This window comes from Dryas octopetala, chromosome 1, assembly GCF_963921425.1.
Source record: "Dryas octopetala chromosome 1, drDryOcto1.1, whole genome shotgun sequence".
NCBI lineage: Eukaryota > Viridiplantae > Streptophyta > Magnoliopsida > Rosales > Rosaceae > Dryas > Dryas octopetala.
In genome coordinates this window covers 2373625-2394516 of record NC_141366.1, presented here as the reverse complement: position 1 = coordinate 2394516, position 20892 = coordinate 2373625, and the positions used below count along the sequence as shown (strand labels likewise).

Here is a 20892-nt window from a genome sequence, read left to right as displayed (position 1 = left end):
CCCCTAATAAAAATTTTCAATTTTAGCCGTAATTTAAACCCAAAACCCCTTCCAGTGGCACTGAACCCATTCGGATAGTACTTGAAACCCCTTAAAGTATCAAATCTTAGCTAAAACTATAATTAAAAAAATGTTATTTTTAATTATGAAGGCTAAATTTTGGTTCTTTTTCAATTCAACCCCTTGATTAATTCCTTCAATTTTATTTTTTTTCAATGTCGTCAGCAGAGTGTTTGAACTGCTTTTGCACGGTTCCATTTTTCTTTTATTATGGATGTTTAGGAAATAACTTGGGTGTCAAGGTATTAGCAAAAATATACTGTAAGTTCAGACTTACAGTGTGCATGGGATTTAGAGATTATGGGGTTGAAGTAATTATAATATCAATCTGGATCGTTCATCAAATCAATTTTTATATAAAGATTGACATCAAAACAAATATTAACACTGAAAAACACTATACAAATTGTCCTACACTTTAGCTGATCACTCCATGAGTTCCATTACCATACAACATCACAACATAACCGCGAATGGGTCTTCTTCTTCCCCAAGAAACCTCACAACCTCACAACCTCACAACCTCATTTCACGTCTAACCCATCTATATATCCGCTTTCTAACTCTCCCAAAACCTCACTTCTCCCACAGATCCAATTTTTTCTCTGTTTTTGTTTGATCGTCAACAAAATTAAACTAAACTCAATTCTTGCTTTCTCTTACAATTAATTAAGCTCACATGGCCACCAGCATTGGCTCACTAGAAGCAGTCGAGCCCTCCAACAACAACGTGGGCAGTCCTCCCCAAAACGCCACAGCTTCAGTCCAGGACTCCCACCCTCCCTCCACCATCACCAACCCCGAAACCACCCTCGGCCGCCACGTGGCTCGCCGCCTCGTTGAGGTGGGTGTCAGCGACGTGTTTTCAGTCCCCGGTGACTTTAACCTGACCCTTCTCGACCACCTCATCGCCGAGCCAGGGCTGACCAACATCGGCTGCTGCAATGAGCTCAACGCCGGCTACGCCGCCGACGGCTACGCCCGGTCTCGTGGGGTTGGTGCTTGTGTGGTCACGTTCACAGTGGGTGGGCTTAGTGTTCTCAACGCCATTGCTGGGGCTTACAGTGAGAACCTTCCTGTGATTTGCATTGTTGGAGGGCCTAATACAAATGATTATGGGACCAACAGAATTCTCCACCACACGATTGGCTTGCCTGATTTTAGCCAAGAACTCCGCTGCTTCCAGGCCGTCACATGCTTTCAAGTAAGCCCAAAAGTTCACACCTTTCTTCGATTGAAAGCCTTGTGATTGATGGGTATATAATAAAATATGTAGTTGTGTTTGTTTTTTTCAGGACAATTTGGATTTGGGTTCTTGGTTTGACAGAAATTGGATTGGATTGAAAACCTTGTTATTGACTCTGGTTTGTGTTATTTGGTGTGTAGGCTGTGGTGAATAATTTGGAAGATGCACATGAACAGATTGATACAGCCATTTCCAATGCTCTCAAAGAAAGCAAGCCTGTCTATATTAGCATTAGTTGTAACTTGCCTGGCATTCCACATCCAACGTTTAGAAGAGAGCCCATTCCATTTTCCTTGTCACCTAGGTACTGTAACTTATTTTATTTTTTATTTTTATTCTTGATGGTTTCTATAGGGTGGTTAATATATTATGTTGTTGCACTTTCAATTTCTTAGTGCACACTCAAAAAATAGTCCATCTAATCATGGCTCCAAATGACAATCTGACAACCAAAAATGATAGATTATTTGGCAAGTGAACATTCTAGTTTCCGGGTAATTAATTTCAGGATTTCTTGATACAGACTAAGTAACAAGATGGGGCTAGAAGCCGCTGTGGAGGCTGCAGCTGCTTTCCTAAAAAAGGCGGTGAAGCCAGTCATGGTGGGTGGACCAAAACTCCGAGTGGCAAAGGCCCATGAGGCCTTTGTTGAATTGGCTGATGCCAGTGGCTATGCCGTTGCTGTGATGCCATCAGCCAAAGGGCATATCCTGGAAACCCACCCTCACTTCATTGGGACATACTGGGGGGCTGTGGGCACTGCCTACTGTGCTGAGATTGTGGAGTCTGCTGATGCATACTTGTTTGCTGGGCCAATCTTCAACGACTACAGCTCTGTTGGGTACTCTCTCCTCCTCAAAAAGGAGAAGGCAATTGTTGTGCAGCCGGATCGTGTTGTTATTGCCAATGGCCCTGCTTTCGGATGTGTTCTAATGAAGGACTTTCTGCAGGCACTTGCAAAGAAAATTAAACGCAACACAACTGCCTATGAAAATTATCATCGCATTTTTGTCCCCGAAGGCCAACCTCTGAAAGCTGCGCCTAATGAGCCTTTGAGGGTAAACATTATGTTCCAGCATATTCAGAAAATGCTTTCATCTGATACAGCTATTATTGCTGAGACTGGAGATTCTTGGTTTAACTGCCAGAAACTAAAATTACCAGAAGGATGTGGGTGAGCAACAAAGAGTCTAGTAATTTGATTCTTGCAATTAGTTTGATACATATTGTTGACTCTTTTACTAGTAACTTAATCTTTTGAGGTCTAGTAGTTGTTTAATATGATAGCAGAGTTCTGGATATAGAGCTCCTGGTTCAAACCCTCCAATATTCATCCCCTACTTGGGGGTTGGGATTGTACCCATATTGCCTGCATATGTCTACCTCTGCACGTGATACTGCACGTGGGGACTCACCCAATTAGTTTGATATACATACATTAGTAACTCGTTTCCTAATAGCTTTAAGTTTTTTGGGTTTAATGGTTGTCTCACTACAATCATAAGAGAAAATAAGTTGGTGTTGCAGGTATGAATTCCAGATGCAATATGGTTCCATTGGGTGGTCTGTTGGTGCAACTCTTGGGTATGCACAGGCAGTACCTAAGAAGCGTGTCATTGCTTGCATTGGAGATGGGAGCTTCCAGGTTAGAACGTTTCAACCAATGTTAAACTCTGTATTTCATAGTAAAATATTGTTCACCTGATGATGTTGATGATTGGTCTCAAAGCCTACATATTTAACATCTTGGCTGACAGGTGACTGCACAAGAGGTGTCAACCATGATGCGATGTGAGCACAATAGCATCATATTCCTTATAAACAATGGTGGATACACCATAGAAGTTGAAATCCATGACGGACCCTACAATGTGATCAAGAATTGGAACTACACTGGCTTGGTGGATGCAATCCACAATGGTGAAGGAAAATGTTGGACAACAAAGGTGAATGATATAAACATAAGTACGATAGGAGAAATTATATAACGTTTCCCTTATAATAATTCATGGTGTATGTGTGAGGGGATTATTGTGATAAAAGCGGTTGTATAAACCTATTTTATGCAAGAAATTTTTGGTAGGGCAGGTTTACTTGCTCTATTAATGAGTTGGAGAAGCAATCATGACCAAATTTATGTTTGTTTTTGGCTCTGCAGGTTCGTACCGAAGAGGAGCTTACAGAAGCCATTGCAACAGCAACAGGGGATAAGAAAGACTGTTTCTGCTTCATAGAAGTGATTGTTCACAAGGATGACACAAGCAAAGAGCTGCTTGAATGGGGTTCCAGGGTCTGTTCTGCCAATAGCCGCCCACCAAATCCTCAATGAAAACCCACCTTGCAGATGATTTAAAATTCAAATGAGAATGAGAACACATTATATATCTTAGTGATTACTATTTCCTGTGTTTTTTAATTTCTCATTTGCAGCCAGTTTGTGTAAACATTTGGAATTTTATTTCTTCTATGCATTAGGTATTTTCTGCTTCATTCCTTTGTTTTGAACCCTTTTCCACTCCTGAATTATCATTGCCTAGCTAACCTGGACCATACATGTTTAGGGTAAGACCTAGTCTTCAGTCCCACCTAATGATGTTAGGTTATGGCTACTTGATCGTATTGGTTGGCCATTCTCCCTCTTACTCGGTCAACCCAATTGGCATCCCAATCTACTAACCTGTATGGTTGATTTTTGTTTCAATAATGCTACTGCTTTTAATTTCTGAGAACATTCATAGATCAAAGACTGAGTTATGAGTCTTATGACTGTACAAAGCTATTAATGCTTAGAACAAACGAGTGAAAGACCGACATTTGATTGTTCTGTTTCCCTTTATGTTGGGGCAGCAAATAAATTGTCTACCTATTACACAGATTCTCAATTTTTATGTACCCTTGTCTCTTCTGGTTAAGCATTTGTCTGTGTAATGCTTATCACAAACCAAAATCAATGGGGTCTGCACATTCATGTTCACCCATGCTACACTCGAGTCTTCTGCAAGTTGTTTACCTATCACCCCCCTAAGGTTCCCTTGCCATGGGGGAATTTATATTAAGGGCTATAGACATGGGTCCGCTAGAATTAAAGCTGAATTTGAAGTGGACTTGTATCAAATCAGTGAGAAGAATAAAACCTTTAAAAAGATTTAAAGATGATCCCCTATAAATACACCTCAAGTCTAGGTGAGCATTTGAGCTACCTTACAGCCCAAGTGCTTTACTGTTCTTCACCAGGACTGTGCAGTTCTAGGATTCTCCTTTTAGGGTCAATTAGCACAAAACAAATATCTGTTATATTTATTATACAATTTGGTAGGTTATGTGTAATGTTAAAGTAAATTCGATTGACAAAACATAATATGTTAGATATCTTGTCAAAGAGGATCGCTCGTTTAAAACATTATGTATTCTTTCTTTAAATCTATTCATTAGAAGGTTTATCATTATTCATGAATAATGATAAGCAACACGTATAAGAATTTATGCTACACTAGCATCCAAATAAATTAAGAAGGTGTAAACCAGGTAAGTGTGACCCCCCAGAAAAAGACCATGACACCCTCTCCATCTTTTTTTCTTTTTCCGGGGAAGCACAGGAAAAAATAAAGCAAAAATAGGAAGATCTAAATCTGGTGGGCTGTAAATATCAAACCTTTTACTTTTTCTTTAATTTTCCACTGTCAGCATCCTTCACTGTTTCTCATTTCCCCTCCCTTTTTCCTGCTTTCCTTTTGCTTCACAAGCAAAGAATAGAACACTCTATTCAATTTTCTCATAATCTCTTGGAGGACTAAATCAATTTGCATATATTAACTTAAGCATGATTTCAACATCCCAGTCTAAGACTTACACTGGGACAACAAAGATTGGCCACAGAAGCTAATACATGGCCATTAGGCAGTTGTTAATTAGCAATCAATCATGTATCATTCACTGTTTGCGCCAAGCTTCACAAGACTAGGTGTAAAATAAGAAGGAAAATGACCCACCTAGTACACATGATACTGACACAAATGCAATACCATGCTAATGGTATGGTATACAATATTCAACCCTGATTCCAAATTTCCAAGAGACTAAAAACCCCAAGAAAAGTTTATGGGTTTTATGGTAAATTTGACCAAAGAATGTAAATGTTGCACCTAAATCTAGTACACGTATACATGCAACTGTTATGCCAGCAAGACCAAGTAATCCCTCACCTGCATCCTTGTCTAAACTAATGTATTCTTTAATGCCCTAAACTGCCATTACTAACATAGAGAGGGGCACATTCACTAGAGTACGTACCACTCGTCAGGCTTACGTGAACACAACCAACCTTACTTCAAAAGCAAGACCATACATAAAAGAGGAGAAGACCCAGCAACTCAAATTGCCACCCCTACCTCCCTTGTGTTGTGTCACATCCTTACAGTGAAAGAAGAGCAAGGGAGGATGCCAGAGGAAGATGATAACTCAGAGATCATCACCTTCCTTAGGAAAGAGCTTGAAGCTTCTCTGGAAAAGAATGGTTCATTGGAGAAAGAAAACCATGAGTTACAACAAGAAGTTGCTCGTCTCAAAGCTCAGATAACTTCCCTTAAAGCACACAACAATGAGAGGAAATCTGTGCTCTGGAAGAAGTTCCAGAACTCCATGGATAACCATTATATTGATGCTTCCCAACAGAAACCATCAGTTTTTGTCGATGCATCGGAGCAAAGTCCGGCGAAAGAGAAAATGTGTGCAAGACTGGACTTCACAGAATCAGCAGCCACAAAGGAAAGACCACCACCGCCACCAAGGCCTCCTCCAACTCCTCCTGCAGCTTCACTGAAGGAGGTAAAAGAAAATAATGTGCCATCAGCACCAGCACCAGCACCGCCACCTCCGCCACCACCCTCCCAATCACTAGTTGGGTCAAAAGGAGTGCGTCGTGTGCCAGCAGTAATTGAGCTGTACCGTTCACTTACAAGGAAAGATGCACACATGGAGAACAAAACCAACCCTGCAGGTGTTCAAGTATTTGCTCTGACCAAGAACATGATTGGAGAAATTGAAAATCGTTCATCCTATCTTTCAGCTGTAAGTATATATAGCAGACCCTATTCTTCATATTTCATACAAACACCAATTGCTGACACCGTGTGCACATTCGTGGACAGATAAAGTCAGAGGTTGAAACACAGGGAGAGTTTGTCAATTTCTTGATTAGGGAGGTGGAGTCTGCAACCTTTACAAAGATTGCTGATGTAGAAGCATTTGTAAATTGGCTGGATCGGCAACTATCTTCCTTAGTTGATGAGAGAGCAGTGCTGAAGCATTTCCCACAGTGGCCGGAACGAAAGGCGGATACACTGCGAGAAGCTGCCTTCAACTACCGAGACCTGAGGAATCTTAAATCCGAAGTCTCATCATTTGAGGACAACATGAAAGAGCCATTGATCCTTGCTCTTAGAAGAATGGAAGCATTACAAGACAGGCAAGCACGTATACTGATTAGAGTAAAGAAAAGGCTGTTACCATTCCATTCCATTCCATTCATTGCATTGAATTAATTTTGAGGTCACAATTTGAATTTGCAGGTTGGAAAGAAGTGTTAGCAGCACGGAAAGGACAAGGGACAGTACCAGCAAGAGATACAGGGACTTTCAGATCCCATGGGAATGGATGCTAGATACAGGGCTGATCGGCCAGGTAGGTAGACCAATTAGCGAATTACTTATTGTTACCATCTTAACTTAAGGTTCCTTGATAGCTATGCCTTACCAATAGCTTATGAAAAGGGTGAATTTTACTATTCACATTTGACTTCCATAACATGAATACTAAATTGGGGTAAATTAAAGCTTAAGTGATTAACATCAACCTTTTTTTGCTATGCAAGTGATCTGTCAGTTTCAACTTTCAACTAATAACTAGGATCTTGAAATTAGAAAATCAGAATAGTTGTAACTAATTGGCAGGCCCACAATGCAATCCACAATATGAGAACTTTCTTAGGCTGTATACAACACATCTCTCACAATAAATAATCACATAACATAAGCAGGACCTTAGGAATTTATCGTGAGAAGAGTGCTGCATACAACCATTGCAAGCCCAAATTTTCCTACCAGCAATGAGGATTGAGGATACACATGTATTCATTTAAAAACTTTGACTGCTTGCAGATGAAATTAACTTCACTAAGGCTAGCCAAAGCGTACATGAAAAGGATTACTAAGGAAGTGCAGTCTGGTGAATGTTCAAGAGAAGAAAATCTCTTGCTACAAGGAGTCCGATTTGCTTTTCGGGTACACCAGGTAGTACACTGAACTCTTCACTTCTATTTACTACCCCCTACTTGCAATACCAAGTACTAACACACATAATATCCAGTTTGCAGGTGGTTTTGATTCAGAAACTCTACTTGCATTCGAGGAACTAAAGAAGATACGCACTCATAGTATCAGAAATGGCACAAATGTAGCACACTAGTAGTAGCACAAAATGTGTGTTCCAACATATTAAATCAATCAGAATCCATAATTCCATATGAACTTAATTTGAAGATATATATATATATATATTATGTGTATTCACTGCTCACTTCAACTAGCATATACACTAATCACCACGAGTCCTTAATCACGTTAACTAGCCAGCAATATATTTATGGCTCAAACCAACCCATATACACACAGATGCACTAATGTTCACCCAGTCAACTACCAGTAGCTGACTAGCTGTTAACCCATGGGACAAATAGTATAACAATACCTTTCCCAAATTTGACTTTTTACTCAAATATATTCCTAAATTATAGAAACCATATTCCAATTAACAACAGCTAAAATGATAAATTCATCAAACTAAAACTTCCTCACGATCAATATAAAAAACTCACACAAGTCAAATTCCAATTAAATATTATAGAATGTAACAAGAAGCAAGAGATAAGAGCACCAACAGTTTCATATTAAGCCTAACAAAGACCAAACTCAAAAGCCTAGGGACATAAACGTCATTTTGAAAGAGCTACTGCCACTCCTATCACTTAGATCTCTGCCTCATCTTTCGGCGCTTCCTCTTCAACCTCCTCATCCGCTTCTTCTTCCACTGCAATACACACCATTTATCAATTTCATTTTCAAAAGATCGGAGACTAAGGCATTGTTTGGTTAGATTCTAAGAAACGCTTTTCAAAACAGTTCGAGAATGTATGAAGGAAAACAATTTACACCCGGGAAAAATAAATAGTTTCTGTTAGGGTTTTATTTTAGCTGTACCTTGGCTCTCATGGCGACGCAGCGAGACTGGAACCCTTGCGCTCCTTCTTCGAATCCCTTCGGTGAGAACAAGCAGAGGAAATATGGGAGTTTTGCTATATTAGAGGCAGCGAGGGCTTGGCAGCGTTTATAAGCAAAAACCCTAGTTGTATTTTGGGCCTCGGATGTAACACAGTGAACTTGGGCCCGGCCCATGTAAAAATCCAAACCGGATCCAGTTAAACATTTTGTTTTGTTATAACTATAGGAAAGGGGTTGAAAACAAACATAATAATATAATACTGATGACATCACATGTTTACTAATCCGTAATCGAAATTCAATTTCTACGGAATCAAAATAAGGAATTGGATTCTGACTAAGTATTACTCATGTGTTCACTAATCATATGAGAATAAAAACACAAGTGAGGACCCACATGATATCAAGAATGCAACTCTTTATTTTGGAGAAATTGAATTCTTGAGTGAGGGGTGTTATTTTGATTGCTAGAGAAATAACTCATTCGGAGTCAATTTTTTTTTCCATTATACCCTCACATTATTTTTACAATTTCAAGTTTGCCTATTCACTTTAACCTAACTTAATTTATTTAGAACAAAGACATTTTAGTAATTAAATTAGTTTCAATTCTGAGTCAAGTGAATTAATAAACAATTTATATAAAATCAATATCATTCATATTCTGATTCAAAATAGTTTAGTAAACAGCTTCAATAGAAATCCGGATTCTGACTCCTCCTCAATTCAATTTCTCTCACCCAAATTATGGATTAGTAAACATATTATGAGAGTAGGAAGCAAAAAATGTTTTATCAAAAAAAAAAAAAAAAAAGCAAAAAATGTTGGTGGCACAAGTCCCAGAGCGGGACACGCGTCGAGCAGAAGAAGCGAGTGTATGAGAGTAGAAAGCGAGTAGTAAAGTAGGCTTAGTGTGGTAGCCAAGGCTGGCCCCATCGTATGATCTAACTATCCAAAAGCCGGGCCTTGAACCCATACACGTATACTTCCAATATTCAATCCAATCCCTCTCCCTCTCATTCATTCTCAATCTCTCACTCTTGTTTGTTTTGATTCATCCCTCCCATTCTATCCAACCCAATACCGAAACAATGAAACAACGAGTCTGAAGAAGAGAGAGAGAGAGAGAGAGAGCAGAGCTAGAATGGGGACGGGTTCGTCCAAGAGAACGGAGTACGGGTCGGATGGAGGTGAAGAGCCAGAGGAGGAATACCTGGACCAAGGAGGTGGACAGCTCTACGTGTCCTTGAAGATGGAGGACAATTACAAGCTCAAGAAAGGCGAGCTCCTTCCTCACGTCTTCGGCTCCGTCCCTCTCGTTGGCTCTTGGGATTCTTCCAAAGCTGTAAATTTAACAAATCAATTCTTCATTCCGAGCTTTTTACTTAATTTCATTTCCAATTCCTAATTTATTCATTTGCTTCTCTTATCATTTCATAGCTTTCTATGGAACGTGAATCAGCCTCCATGTGGGAATTGAGCTTTGTTGTTCCTCCGAATCACGGTAATTTATGGTTTAGCGTTGCTACTTGCTTTCAATTTCTGAATTTAAGACTAGTGCAAGTAGGATTTTAAGCAAATTCTTATCGGATATTATTGTTTTGTGTTGGGGAACTAGAAACTTTGGACTTCAAGTTCCTTTTGAAGTCAAAGTTCAGCAATGCAGCCTGCGTAGTTGAGGAGGGTCCAAATCGCCAACTCATAGGGGGGGCATTACAAGGGGATGCAAGGCTGGCTCTATTTAGGCTTAGTGCTGATGAGGTTCTTGAGTATCGAGTGTTCATTAAAGCCGATAGGGTATCACCTTTTGATCTTGCAGCTAGTTGGAGGGCTTATCAGGAGAACCTTAGGCCTTCTGCTGTTCGCGGAATTCCTGATGTTAGTTTAGGTTCAGTGCCAGAGATCGGTGCTGAGGTACATTTACATTTTTTCTGCTATAAACACTCCTTTATGGCTCAGAATAAGGTTGTTACTTTGTTTCTATACCTCTTTTAAGAAGCTTTTTGTCCTCTTCCCCCCCCCCCCCCCCCGGGTATTGTATACAGAATGGCTCTTCAGCTAGTTTGGAGCTTGATCTCGAACATTATGTTGTTCCAGCTCCTTCAACTTCTTCAGGTGTTGTTTACGCAGCTAACATGACAGAAACTCCAAGGTCATTAAGTCTTACTGGGGTTTTCACTAATGCTGATGGCTCTACCAGCTTTTCACACTCCTTCAAGGATAGTGGTGTTTCAGCGGATCGACCTGCAACTATAAAGGTTTATCTCATTACCCCTCTGCCAATTTGTAAATTTGAGTTTTTTAATATAATGTTAAGAAATAGTAAATTTGACCAGAACAGCTTTGTTGGATCTGAATGATAACTTTATAGTATAAAACTGCAAGCATATTTTGGTTTAAAGACAATATTTGACTATGGAGAATTTTAATACATTGTCCTACATCACATACAAGATACTTATAATCTGCCTAATACAAAGTTTATGCAGGAGATGGAGGTTGCCATCCCAGATTCATCCAAGGTGTATTCTTCCTCTGGGATGGTTGAATCAAAGTCAGTGGGAACATTTTCACCTATGCAAAAGCAAGATGGTCACAGGGGTCTCTTTGTGGATAGGGGTGTTGGATCTCCTAGGCTAGTTAAATCGTCTAGTGCTTGTACTTTCTCTACTGATCTCAGATTGGACAATGAAAAAAAGGTCTGTATGGAAGCACATCTTCCCTGTGAAGCTTATCAGAAGTTAAATTATCCTCTATCTGCAGTGCTTGTTCTGAAACTCTGTTTGTCTATGCTTATTGTTAGAATTCAATGCCAGAAGCTGCTGGAGCTGTTGCAGCTGCAGCCGTAGCCGATCAAATGCTTGGACCAAAGGAGGATAGACATTTGGCAATTGTCCTGGTATTGTCCTGCACAAGTGATTAGCCAGACGGCCCAGAACTTATGATAAATTCAATGATCATTTTCCCTGTTGTTCTCAATTGGTTTTATTTAGTTGTAAACTTAAAGGAATTATAATTTGGAATTGACCCTTGCTTAGTAGCCTGAAAGCTGGAACTTGGAAGGACCTGCCAGTACCATCAGTTTTGCGTTGTTTGCTAATTATTGTACTTCATGAATATAATTGAGAGCAAACAGTTCTAAAAGCTTTCGTGTACTTTAGGTTGGTTTGCCAGCTCGTGGAAAAACTTTTACAGCCGCTAAACTGACAAGGTATCTTCGCTGGTTGGGTCATGATACCAAACACTTCAACGTCGGAAAGGTTACTAGCATTTTTACAATTGACAATTCTTCATTCTCCTCATACCTCTAGTTACTGCAGTATATGAATATGGAGATAAAAATGACCTTTTTGTACTTTTTTTTGTTACAGTACCGCCGTCTTAAGCATGGGGCTAATCAGGTAAAACTAGGTTGTTGAAAGTTTGATTTGGTTGATTAATTGGCAGATGTTTTGTTTTAAAAGTCACTAGTGGTTATCTGTTGACTAATGAATGATCCTACGCAAAGCAAACCAGTGCCTTGCTTTTTCATACACTAGAATCTTAGTTTTAAAATTTTTCAAAACATGCCATGTGATACACTTGTGTTAGATTGGAGGCACACATCACCTCCAAAAGAAAATTAACATGGTTGCACAATAGTGAAGATGTGCTACGTATAGATATAAATTGAAACACTGTTTTGATTATTAAATCAAATATTTCTTGGGGGTCCTGCAAAATCTGATGAAATGTTTTTTTAATGCAGACTGCCGAATTTTTCCGAGCTGACAACCCTGAAGGCATGGAGGCACGTAATGAGGTGAATGTCTATGGACTACTTTTCTTTTTGAGTAGTTAAATTAATAATTGATAGGTTCATCTTGCTCTTAAATGTATCGTCAGGCAATCTTCATCACCGTTATCTGTTAGAATATCTTACAAAAAAAATGATGCCTTGTTTTTTAATGAGTGCTATGCTGTTGGACTAAATAATTTTTTTTTTCCTTTTAATGAATTTGAATTATTTAGGATTTCCTTCTTCCCTTAGGAATGATGATGAGAAATTATTAGGTGTGAATCAACTCAAGCAGTTTAAAATTTAGTCCCTTGAACAGGTTACTCTCTTTTGAGAATATTCCCATGGCAAATTCACAGAAATGATGAAAATAGAAAATTTATGATTCTTTTTTCCTACATCTTATGAAAAGACACATCTTGAGTGGACGTTTCTCAAGTGGAATTGATATGGGTTTAATAAGAAGCAAGCAGAATATATAATGCAACACAAGTAGTCAATGAAGACCTTAAAGAAGCAAAAACACTCTGAGAGTAAGCACTTTAGCTTACGCGAGCCATGGTTCACAGTTTGTAGCTGCCAATAACTTATTCATTTGTGCGCGTCATCCTTCTAAGAGTAATTTTTTCTGGTCCAATCCTACTCAGAGTATTTGTGCTTGAAAACAGTGCTATTTATTGTAAATTTGGATTTTCATGAGGCGATTGGCAGTGTTAACACAATATTAACCCTTTTCTTTGTACATAGTTTTAATATATCACGTGCTACTAGGTAGCAGCCCTGGCATTTGATGACATGGTTTCTTGGATGCAAGAGGGTGGCCAGGTAAGTCCTTTTATGTGAGTCATTTTGATCTTTAATGGCCTTTGTCTAATTCTTTCTTTCTGAAAAATCTAATTTGATTGTAGGTAGGAATATTTGATGCCACAAACAGCACAAAGAAACGGAGGAATATGCTTATGAAAATGGCTGAAGGAAAATGCAAGGTACCATGAGCATGGAATGGGGAGGCAGTTTCCCCTTGACATTGTGTAAAAACTTAGTCTTGAGCTCTCCTGCTACATGTTTTGTACATTTATGTTTATATTTTTCTGTGCAGATTATTTTTCTGGAAACAATATGCAATGATGAACGCATTATAGAAAGAAATATTCGTCTTAAAATTCAACAGAGTCCTGACTATGCAGAAGAGTATGGTTTACCCCTGAACCATTAGTTTCTTATCTTGATGGATTGTGATGTATTAATTGCTGTCCTTCTGCAGGCCAGATTTTGAGGCTGGATTACAGGACTTCAAAAACCGACTGACTTATTATGAAACCGTAGTTCCCTGAAACATTCCTTAATGATTGTTTGGTATTTAAGAATTCTTTCTTATCATATTGAGATATGCATATATGCTCCCATTGCCAGGTTTATGATCCAGTAGAAGAAGGATCATACATCAAAATGATTGATATGGTCAGTGGACATGGAGGGCAAATACAAGTAAGTTTCAAATCATTTTTGTTATTGTTCTCCTTGGAGAGTCTTCAATAAGTATACTTGTTCAACAGAAACATACACCTAAGACATGGTTGTGCATTGTCTGTCCTTAAGGTAGATCCGTAGATATAATTGTGCAACTGTGCAGTTTGGTCTTTCTACTTTTTCTGAAATTATTATGTGCGCTATTTTGAACCTCTTATTTATATGTAAATTCAGTTTAATGCCATTATGTTCTGTCCCCCGTTAAAAGCCTTGGCATAGATGTTTATGCATCCCTTAAGCGTGGTAGCTGTGACTGTTGATTTCTGTTCATTCAGATGGCTTTCTATTTTGGTTCAGGTGAACAATATCAGTGGGTATCTTCCTGGACGAATTGTTTTTTTCCTGGTATGTTATCCTATGAAGAATTTAGCTCAATATTTCGCATAAGAAATAATAATCTGGACCAAATATATAGATGAAAGTTGATTCTCCTCCCCCCCCTTCTGTGCCCCCCTCTGTTACTTGTTCATACTTCTGTAATGTTTTCTGCTACTCTTTGTAGGTGAATACGCATCTCACACCCCGCCCTATCTTACTTACTAGGCATGGAGAGAGTAAGGATAATGTTAGAGGCAGAATTGGAGGAGACAATGCGTTGAGGTTTGTCCTTGCTGTTGATTATCAAGATGTAATTTTACTGGTTTGCTCATGTTTCGATGTACATTTAGTAAATCTCAAACTTATCTGATTGTAAATTCTATTGATATCTTTTATAATTTTGAATATGCTGTTATTTATGTTAAATTTTATCGTCTGATTTTGTTTTGCCCATCAAAATTTCATTTCTGTCTATCATACGGGTTTGAATATGCCTCATTCTAGGACCTATTCCTTTGATCTCCTCAACTTTCTCTATGATGCATTTTAAAATTCCCTGAGTCAGTGCTGTATTGTGTGTGGAACTTACCAAAAGATATCACTACTTGTTTCAACAGTGATACTGGAGAACTTTATGCGAAGAAACTTGCTAACTTTGTGGAAAAGCGACTGAAATCAGAGCGAGCTGCTTCTGTAAGCTTCTACAATATCCAATGTGCAGTTATAATTTTGTAGCTTTTTTTTCAAAGAAAATGCTTGTTGTAGGTTGATCCTTGTTTCTTGTGTAGTCTACATATATCTCTTACTCAGTCATACACATTGACCACGAAGTGGTGTGATCCCAAAGCTAAATGTAGAGTTTAAAAACTATAATATCTGCTGTTTAACATTTCAGGACTATATAACTTTTAAATGTACAGTTTCTAACTGTTATAATAGGCTAGAAAAGTAGTCCCAAAATGTAACCAAACATAAAGCCGAATGTTGAGGATTGAAGGTTGCAATTTTCATGGATTGGGTTTTAATGCTTGAATAGATGAACAAAAGTGTAGATGCAGTCGCTTAAAACTTAAAACATCTTACTACCAAACATATCCTAACCCCTAGGTTCTTTTCCTACTGGTATGTAGCACGTGTGTTTCTGGGTTCAACCATGCCCATGGCATAATTTGTCCATATTTCTATCTGATAAATTAACCGATTAAACTTTTAATTTATCTGTTTAATTGTTTCCAAACATCTATTCTGCTGTCCGTTGACTGAATATAAAAATGTGTGTAAACCATACTTCTTTTTGCATGGTGTTTAGATATGGACTAGCACGCTGCAGCGAACAATTCTTACAGCAACTCCCATTGTAGGATTTCCCAAGGTTAGTGTGCATCTTTTAAAATTTTCATCAACTTTCTTAGTCTCTCTAGTTCAATACTTAGCCACACATAGAACATAACTGATAAAACTATAAATTTAAATATAATTTAGTATAGTTGGCTTACAGTTTTTACAATTTTGATAGATACAATGGCGTGCATTGGATGAGATATATGCTGGAGTGTGTGATGGAATGACATATGAAGAGATAAAGAAAAACATGCCAGAGGAGTATGAGTATGTTGCAGCTCTCTCTGTCTCTCTCTAGAAAAAAAGATAAAAAGTACAGAGAGATTGAAAGTAATCCATTCTTTTTATGGTTTCACCTTGTTTTGCTAATGTATGTTTAACTGCAGGGCACGTAAGAAAGACAAACTGAGGTATCGATATCCTCGTGGAGAATCTTATTTAGATGTTATCCAAAGGTTTGTAGTTCACAGCTACAATATACAATGAGTTCTCCTCACTATTTGTTGGTCAACTTAGTTCAGTAGATTTTAACTTCCATCATAAATGCAGGCTAGAGCCCGTAATCATTGAACTCGAACGACAACGTGCCCCTGTTGTGGTGATATCTCACCAGGTGATACATATAGCGTTAATTTCTTCTTTGTTTTCTTGTTTTCGGGTGTTGTGGTTGTAATATTTATAAGCTTGTTTATTGCTTTATTTTTTGCAGGCTGTTTTGAGAGCATTGTACGCTTACTTTGCTGATAGGCCTTTGAAAGAAATTCCACACATTGAGGTAGTTGATTGGAAATTACTTATTGCTCCTATATTCTGAGTCTCAAAAAGAATTTATGATGGAAATTTACAAGTACTTAATCCCTGGTTGCCCAAGGTTATTATTATTTATTGGCTTAAATTCTCTTACCATTTTATATTTCAAGTTACGATGAGATAGAATTGAAAAGTTGGGGCCATATATTATGAAGCTACTTTCCTGATCCTGACAGCTCATTTTTCAATTTCAGATGCCACTTCATACGATAATAGAGATTCAAATGGGAGTTACAGGTGTCCAGGAGAAAAGATACAAACTCATGGATTGATTGAGCATTCTTACAGTAAACATTTGTTTGTAACCTGAAAGTCTGAAACTGCTCTCAGATTTCCATAATAGATTTTTCATTTAATTCTCCATTCGTTTACAAAATGTAGCATTAGCCTAAATGTCTCCACTGTATCTACAATAATCAGTAATCTGAAATATTTCCAAACTACTAATTCTGGTCTGTTTTTTTTTTTTTTTTTTTTTTTGGTGAGGACTCATTCTGGTCTTGATTGGTTAACCTCTTGGCTAATTTGAAGTCCAATTTTCTTATTTGTCTAAAGTCCACCTTTTGTTCTTTGTTTATGTTGAGCACTCGAAGAGCAAAAGTTTGTTTGTTTTGATTGTTGAGTAGATCTTGACCTTTGGGTTTATTTGAGTAGCAGGACTTTTGCATGGGATTTGGGGGGTCCTGGTCTATATGAAGAATTGTCAAGAAAGAAGGTCTTCGGTGAGAGGAGTCACGAGGCCTACAGCCAAAAGGTAAAATCTTAATACAAAAACAGACGGCTAAAAAAGGGGGTACAAGTAAGAAGCCATTAAAGATGCACCAGTACCACCCTCTGAAGTTACAGAAAAAGATCTGGCTGGGTTTTAGTTTCACATGGGAGCCCTGAACTATGAATTGACCCCTCAACACTCAAGAATCTTACGACTTTTGGGTCCCCTCTTTCTTCTTCCTCCTTGGTCTTCTACCATAAATATATATCATCCTACGGTTATTATTTCATCAACAAAATATTCAATTCTTCTAAAAGATTTAGTATGCATGATGAGCCATTGTCACTATAAGTAATACTACTATAGCTGTAATTACACTACAAATGGGAACCCATTTTGGCCAAAACCAATTGGATAGATCTTAAGGTTCATCATTGGATAGGACAATAATGGGTTGATTAGTTTATAATTATTGTCTCAAAACTAACTGGATAGATCTCAAGGTTCTCGGGATTCTTCTTCCAAGTTCCACCACTTACCTCCAATCCGTTAATTAAACAATTAGCAGCAGCACATGAATACAATAACCCACCCACCCATATATCCACCTCCGCTAGCTGCCGTCGCCTTCACGAGTCTACCATGCATAAGTCCCCCTTGGATATTGGGATCTTCTTTTGACTTCCAACTACAATCCCCATTACTATAATTCATATATTTGTGAATGCTGAAACACAGAGAGCTGTTGCTAACTAACACACGCAAATGTAGGAGCAACCTGGCCACTTGCTTGTGTGCAAAACCCGCAATTTAATCCCTTAACCAACGACTTTAGTTTCACGTTAACTTATTCTCGGACGTCATCTCAATAACAATATCATATTAAATTTATTAATTAGTCATTTGGGTATTTCATTTCCGAGTGCAGATAGCTTTGTTAATTTTACATCACACATTCAATAAAAATAATTCAAATTAATAATATGACGACGTAACATGCGATACCGTAAAAGAAAAAAAAAACATTTATGTAAGAGCCAATTTCATTTCCTTATGGATTCGGTACTTATTCACATGACACATTACACACACACCTTCCACCTTCTCTTTCCCACAAAATCTACCTTTTCAATTCTCACCCAAACCCATCACCCCCTCAATTAGTTGCAGTCAAGAAGATGCTGAGCCCCAGTGAGTCTCCAAAGCACAACAGCAACAACCCACTGAGACACCTCCTCGACACCATTTTCTCCTACAACGGCAATGTCATGCTTGCCGCCTTGGTCTCTCTCCTTCTCGTCATTCTCTTCGTCCTCCTTCTCCACGTCTACGCCAAATGGTTCTTGGCCCAAGCCCACCACAGACGCCGGAGCTCCATGACCGTCTCCCAGCGAGTCCTCGGCCCCAACCGCTTCCACCATTTCCACACCTTCACCTTCGACCCCACCCATCTCTCTAGCCCTTCGGCCAAAGGTCTCGACCCCTCCACCATCTCCACCATCCCTCTCTTCGTGTACAAGTCGGAGGACCAAACCCACAAACAGTTGGAGTGCGTGATTTGTTTGAGCCCGTTTGAGGACAACGATGTGGGTCGGACTTTGCCCAAGTGCGCTCACTGTTTCCACGTCGACTGCATCGATATGTGGCTGGCTTCGCACATGAGCTGCCCCATTTGCAGAGCTCCAGTACTAGCTGCGAGTACTGATGCCAATACGACGTCGGATCGGGTAGTGGGTCATGAACACTTGGGTTTAATGCTTAATGGGGATTCTGCAAATGGGGAAACAGTGATTGATGTTTTGGATTCTGGGGATGTTGATCATCAAAATCAAGTTCTGGGTACTGACTGTGTATCTGCATCTTCTTCCTCTTCGTCGCCATTAATGCTGGGTTGTTCCTTGAAAAGAATGCTGAGCAGGAATAGGCCAGAAAACAAGGTGTTCCCATCCACAAATGGGAATGATATGGAAGCTTGAGGAAGACAAAGAGAAAGGGGGTTTGTTCGTTTGTTTGTTTGATGAGAAAACCAGTTGTATAGAGAGAGATTTCTTGCAAGTAATTGATGGAATCTGTGTGTTTTACAAAAGTGCTGCAATTTGCTGTTTTGGTGCACCGATCAGTCGATTCAGTCGATTCAGTCCAGTCCAGTCAGTCATGCCTTTTCTTGACATGAGTTATCGAGTGACCAATTGTTCACCTCTCCGCTTGTTATATTTTGAGCATCACTTTTGCTTAAATTTTAGGTATATCAAGTCTTTCAGATGTGACGTCGATAAATAGTGTATATTATAATGTTGAAAAATTTTAAGGTACATATGCATGTGATAATATATACAAAAATATGTAATTAGTATAAATTTATGAACGGTTACACACTTACACCTTTTAATATGTCATATCGTATCTGGGACATGAATCCTCTCCTATAAGGAGTACAATTATTAAACCAAATTTTCAACTTTGTTCAACCAAAAGTTTGTTTTTGTTTGATGATTGATTGCACATTTATAGTACCTTGTTACAAAAGTTTTCTAACACAAACATGACCGGTCATGGACTTCTAATTTTTAGGGGTGAATATTCAACTTAGAAAATCGAAAAACTAGTTTTTCCAAACTGGACCGACGATTTGCTTCGGATTGGATGATTTAATTTTGTAAAATTGATCGATTTCAAAACCGAACTACAATTCGGCTACAATTTAAATTAAAATGACAAAAATCTCTTAGTCCAAATACTCACTCTCACGTTACCAATTCCTCACTCCCAACACCAAATTACATATAATTAAGAATTTCTTCCCACTCAAGTCTCAACGACCTCGCTGCAAAAGTGGAAAAGAGGTGTTCAAACTTGAATTTCGGTTAATAAGTTGAAACTTGCCGAGGATAATAAACTCATCGAAATTGGACCCCAATGATGGTGGTTCTGATTTGAGACTAACAATAATAGACAGTATGGACTTATGTCTTTGACTGTGGTGACGTTGTTGGGAAGACAAGAGGTGCTGTCAAGTCGACCATGATTTCTGGTCAATGTTTTGGACTCTTTAGCTTCGCATATGTGATTATGTGAAGGAGAATGGTCAAAAAACGTACTGTTGATGGTGGCTATGCTCTCTACATTTAATACTAAACGTTGCCCAGACCTGCGGTCCTGCTCACTGCTTGCATTAAATTTTCTTCTATTGTCCTTGTTATGTGGACGAATTCATGTCTTCTATGCAATGTGCAAATGTCTACAAAAAATTATGTAAAAATTAATGACAAAATTTCAAATTCACATATCATACAATTATTTTTCTTGTCCTTGAATCAGACAAGTTCATTTTTTCATACTTGGGTATAATTTTTATGTTCGTATAACATATAAATTCACACTGTACGAATTTTGTAAGCTCAAGAGAGAGATTGGAGCTCAAAAAATTAATAAATTATTCTTCTGCATAATAGATCGTACTGGATATGGATCGTCCAACTACAGACATGCTGCAATTAATTTGTAGCAAATTGGAAAGGCCACCTTTATCTTTTTTTTTTTTTTTTTTTTTTAATTCTATCAATTCGGTGAATAATTTGCAAGGGTTATACTTACATGAATTGAATGACAAGCATACGTACATGTACAAGAAAGAGGATGCCACAATAGGACCTTTTACTCTTGGAAATTGATACTTAATATATATAGGATCCTCTAAACGACAACTTGGGGTCCTTTTTAGATTTTGAAGGGTTATACTTGCTTATTGAAAACAAGCATGGAAGTGAGTGAGAATTCGTGTAAAGTTTTTATTTATTTATTAATAATTATATACACATTTGAT

General features: G+C 38.4%; 4 protein-coding genes and 1 long non-coding RNA gene across 9 annotated transcripts; 4 read left to right on the top strand and 1 right to left on the bottom strand.

Annotated features, from left to right (window-relative positions):
* The first annotated feature begins 652 nt into the window (after window positions 1-652).
* On the top strand, window positions 653-3654 carry LOC147296348 (pyruvate decarboxylase 2-like). Its single transcript, XM_086236289.1, has 6 exons — window positions 653-1264; window positions 1447-1610; window positions 1830-2480; window positions 2834-2951; window positions 3064-3252; window positions 3465-3654. The coding sequence occupies exons 1-6, from the start codon at window positions 740-742 to the stop codon at window positions 3633-3635; spliced, it is 1818 nt and encodes a 605-aa protein (XP_086092415.1). The 5' UTR covers window positions 653-739; the 3' UTR covers window positions 3636-3654.
* Window positions 3655-5690: 2036 nt separating this feature from the next.
* Window positions 5691-7822, top strand: LOC147296347 (CHUP1-like protein). Of its 4 annotated transcripts, none has more exons than XR_015124235.1 (5): window positions 5691-6373; window positions 6454-6770; window positions 6874-6989; window positions 7462-7593; window positions 7670-7794. XR_015124235.1 is itself a non-coding variant. In XM_086257154.1 (5 exons), exons 1-5 carry the CDS (start codon window positions 5744-5746, stop codon window positions 7766-7768), a joined length of 1290 nt encoding a protein of 429 aa, XP_086113280.1. In that variant the 5' UTR covers window positions 5691-5743; the 3' UTR covers window positions 7769-7822. The 4 variants fall into 4 exon arrangements, 2 of the variants coding, with proteins under 2 accessions (XP_086113280.1, XP_086113287.1); XR_015124236.1 differs by having other exon boundaries at window positions 7677-7750; XM_086257154.1 differs by having other exon boundaries at window positions 6874-6985; window positions 7670-7822.
* A 343-nt stretch (window positions 7823-8165) lies between these two features.
* Window positions 8166-8685, bottom strand: LOC147296346 (uncharacterized). Its single transcript, XR_015124238.1, has 2 exons — window positions 8560-8685; window positions 8166-8389 (listed from the first exon to the last, which is right to left on the bottom strand). It is a non-coding gene; the product is annotated as an uncharacterized LOC147296346 (long non-coding RNA).
* A 911-nt stretch (window positions 8686-9596) lies between these two features.
* F2KP (fructose-2,6-bisphosphatase) lies at window positions 9597-16804 on the top strand. Of its 2 annotated transcripts, none has more exons than XM_086247053.1 (23): window positions 9597-9925; window positions 10021-10084; window positions 10199-10494; window positions 10626-10838; window positions 11061-11279; window positions 11384-11479; window positions 11742-11840; window positions 11952-11981; window positions 12329-12382; window positions 13130-13183; window positions 13267-13344; window positions 13458-13549; window positions 13623-13680; window positions 13772-13846; window positions 14186-14233; window positions 14391-14488; window positions 14824-14899; window positions 15516-15578; window positions 15723-15814; window positions 15934-16002; window positions 16097-16160; window positions 16257-16322; window positions 16552-16804. In XM_086247053.1, the coding sequence occupies exons 1-23, from the start codon at window positions 9725-9727 to the stop codon at window positions 16627-16629; spliced, it is 2283 nt and encodes a 760-aa protein (XP_086103179.1). In that variant the 5' UTR covers window positions 9597-9724; the 3' UTR covers window positions 16630-16804. The 2 variants fall into 2 exon arrangements, with proteins under 2 accessions (XP_086103179.1, XP_086103189.1); XM_086247063.1 differs by having other exon boundaries at window positions 9599-9925; window positions 11070-11279.
* Window positions 16805-18150: 1346 nt separating this feature from the next.
* On the top strand, window positions 18151-19217 carry ATL63 (TOXICOS EN LEVADURA 63). Its single transcript, XM_086229469.1, has one exon. The coding sequence runs from the start codon at window positions 18248-18250 to the stop codon at window positions 19043-19045; it is 798 nt and encodes a 265-aa protein (XP_086085595.1). The 5' UTR covers window positions 18151-18247; the 3' UTR covers window positions 19046-19217.
* Window positions 19218-20892: the final 1675 nt, after the last annotated feature.

What these genes read in the sequence shown, in the direction of transcription:
- LOC147296348 (XM_086236289.1), top strand. Translation starts at nt 740, where the DNA reads ATGGCCACCAGCATTGGCTCACTAGAAGCAGTCGAGCCCTCCAACAAC. An exon ending in AGGCCGTCACATGCTTTCAA is followed by an intron (nt 1,265 to 1,446) that starts GTAAGCCCAAAA and finishes TTTGGTGTGTAG; the next exon opens with GCTGTGGTGAATAATTTGGA. An exon ending in AAATTACCAGAAGGATGTGG is followed by an intron (nt 2,481 to 2,833) that starts GTGAGCAACAAA and finishes TTGGTGTTGCAG; the next exon opens with GTATGAATTCCAGATGCAAT.
- LOC147296347 (XM_086257154.1), top strand. Translation starts at nt 5,744, where the DNA reads ATGCCAGAGGAAGATGATAACTCAGAGATCATCACCTTCCTTAGGAAA. An exon ending in GTTCATCCTATCTTTCAGCT is followed by an intron (nt 6,374 to 6,453) that starts GTAAGTATATAT and finishes ATTCGTGGACAG; the next exon opens with ATAAAGTCAGAGGTTGAAAC. An exon ending in TTGCTTTTCGGGTACACCAG is followed by an intron (nt 7,594 to 7,669) that starts GTAGTACACTGA and finishes CATAATATCCAG; the next exon opens with TTTGCAGGTGGTTTTGATTC.
- F2KP (XM_086247053.1), top strand. Translation starts at nt 9,725, where the DNA reads ATGGGGACGGGTTCGTCCAAGAGAACGGAGTACGGGTCGGATGGAGGT. An exon ending in TTAAGCATGGGGCTAATCAG is followed by an intron (nt 11,982 to 12,328) that starts GTAAAACTAGGT and finishes TTTTTAATGCAG; the next exon opens with ACTGCCGAATTTTTCCGAGC. An exon ending in AGTCCTGACTATGCAGAAGA is followed by an intron (nt 13,550 to 13,622) that starts GTATGGTTTACC and finishes GTCCTTCTGCAG; the next exon opens with GCCAGATTTTGAGGCTGGAT.
- ATL63 (XM_086229469.1), top strand. Translation starts at nt 18,248, where the DNA reads ATGCTGAGCCCCAGTGAGTCTCCAAAGCACAACAGCAACAACCCACTG.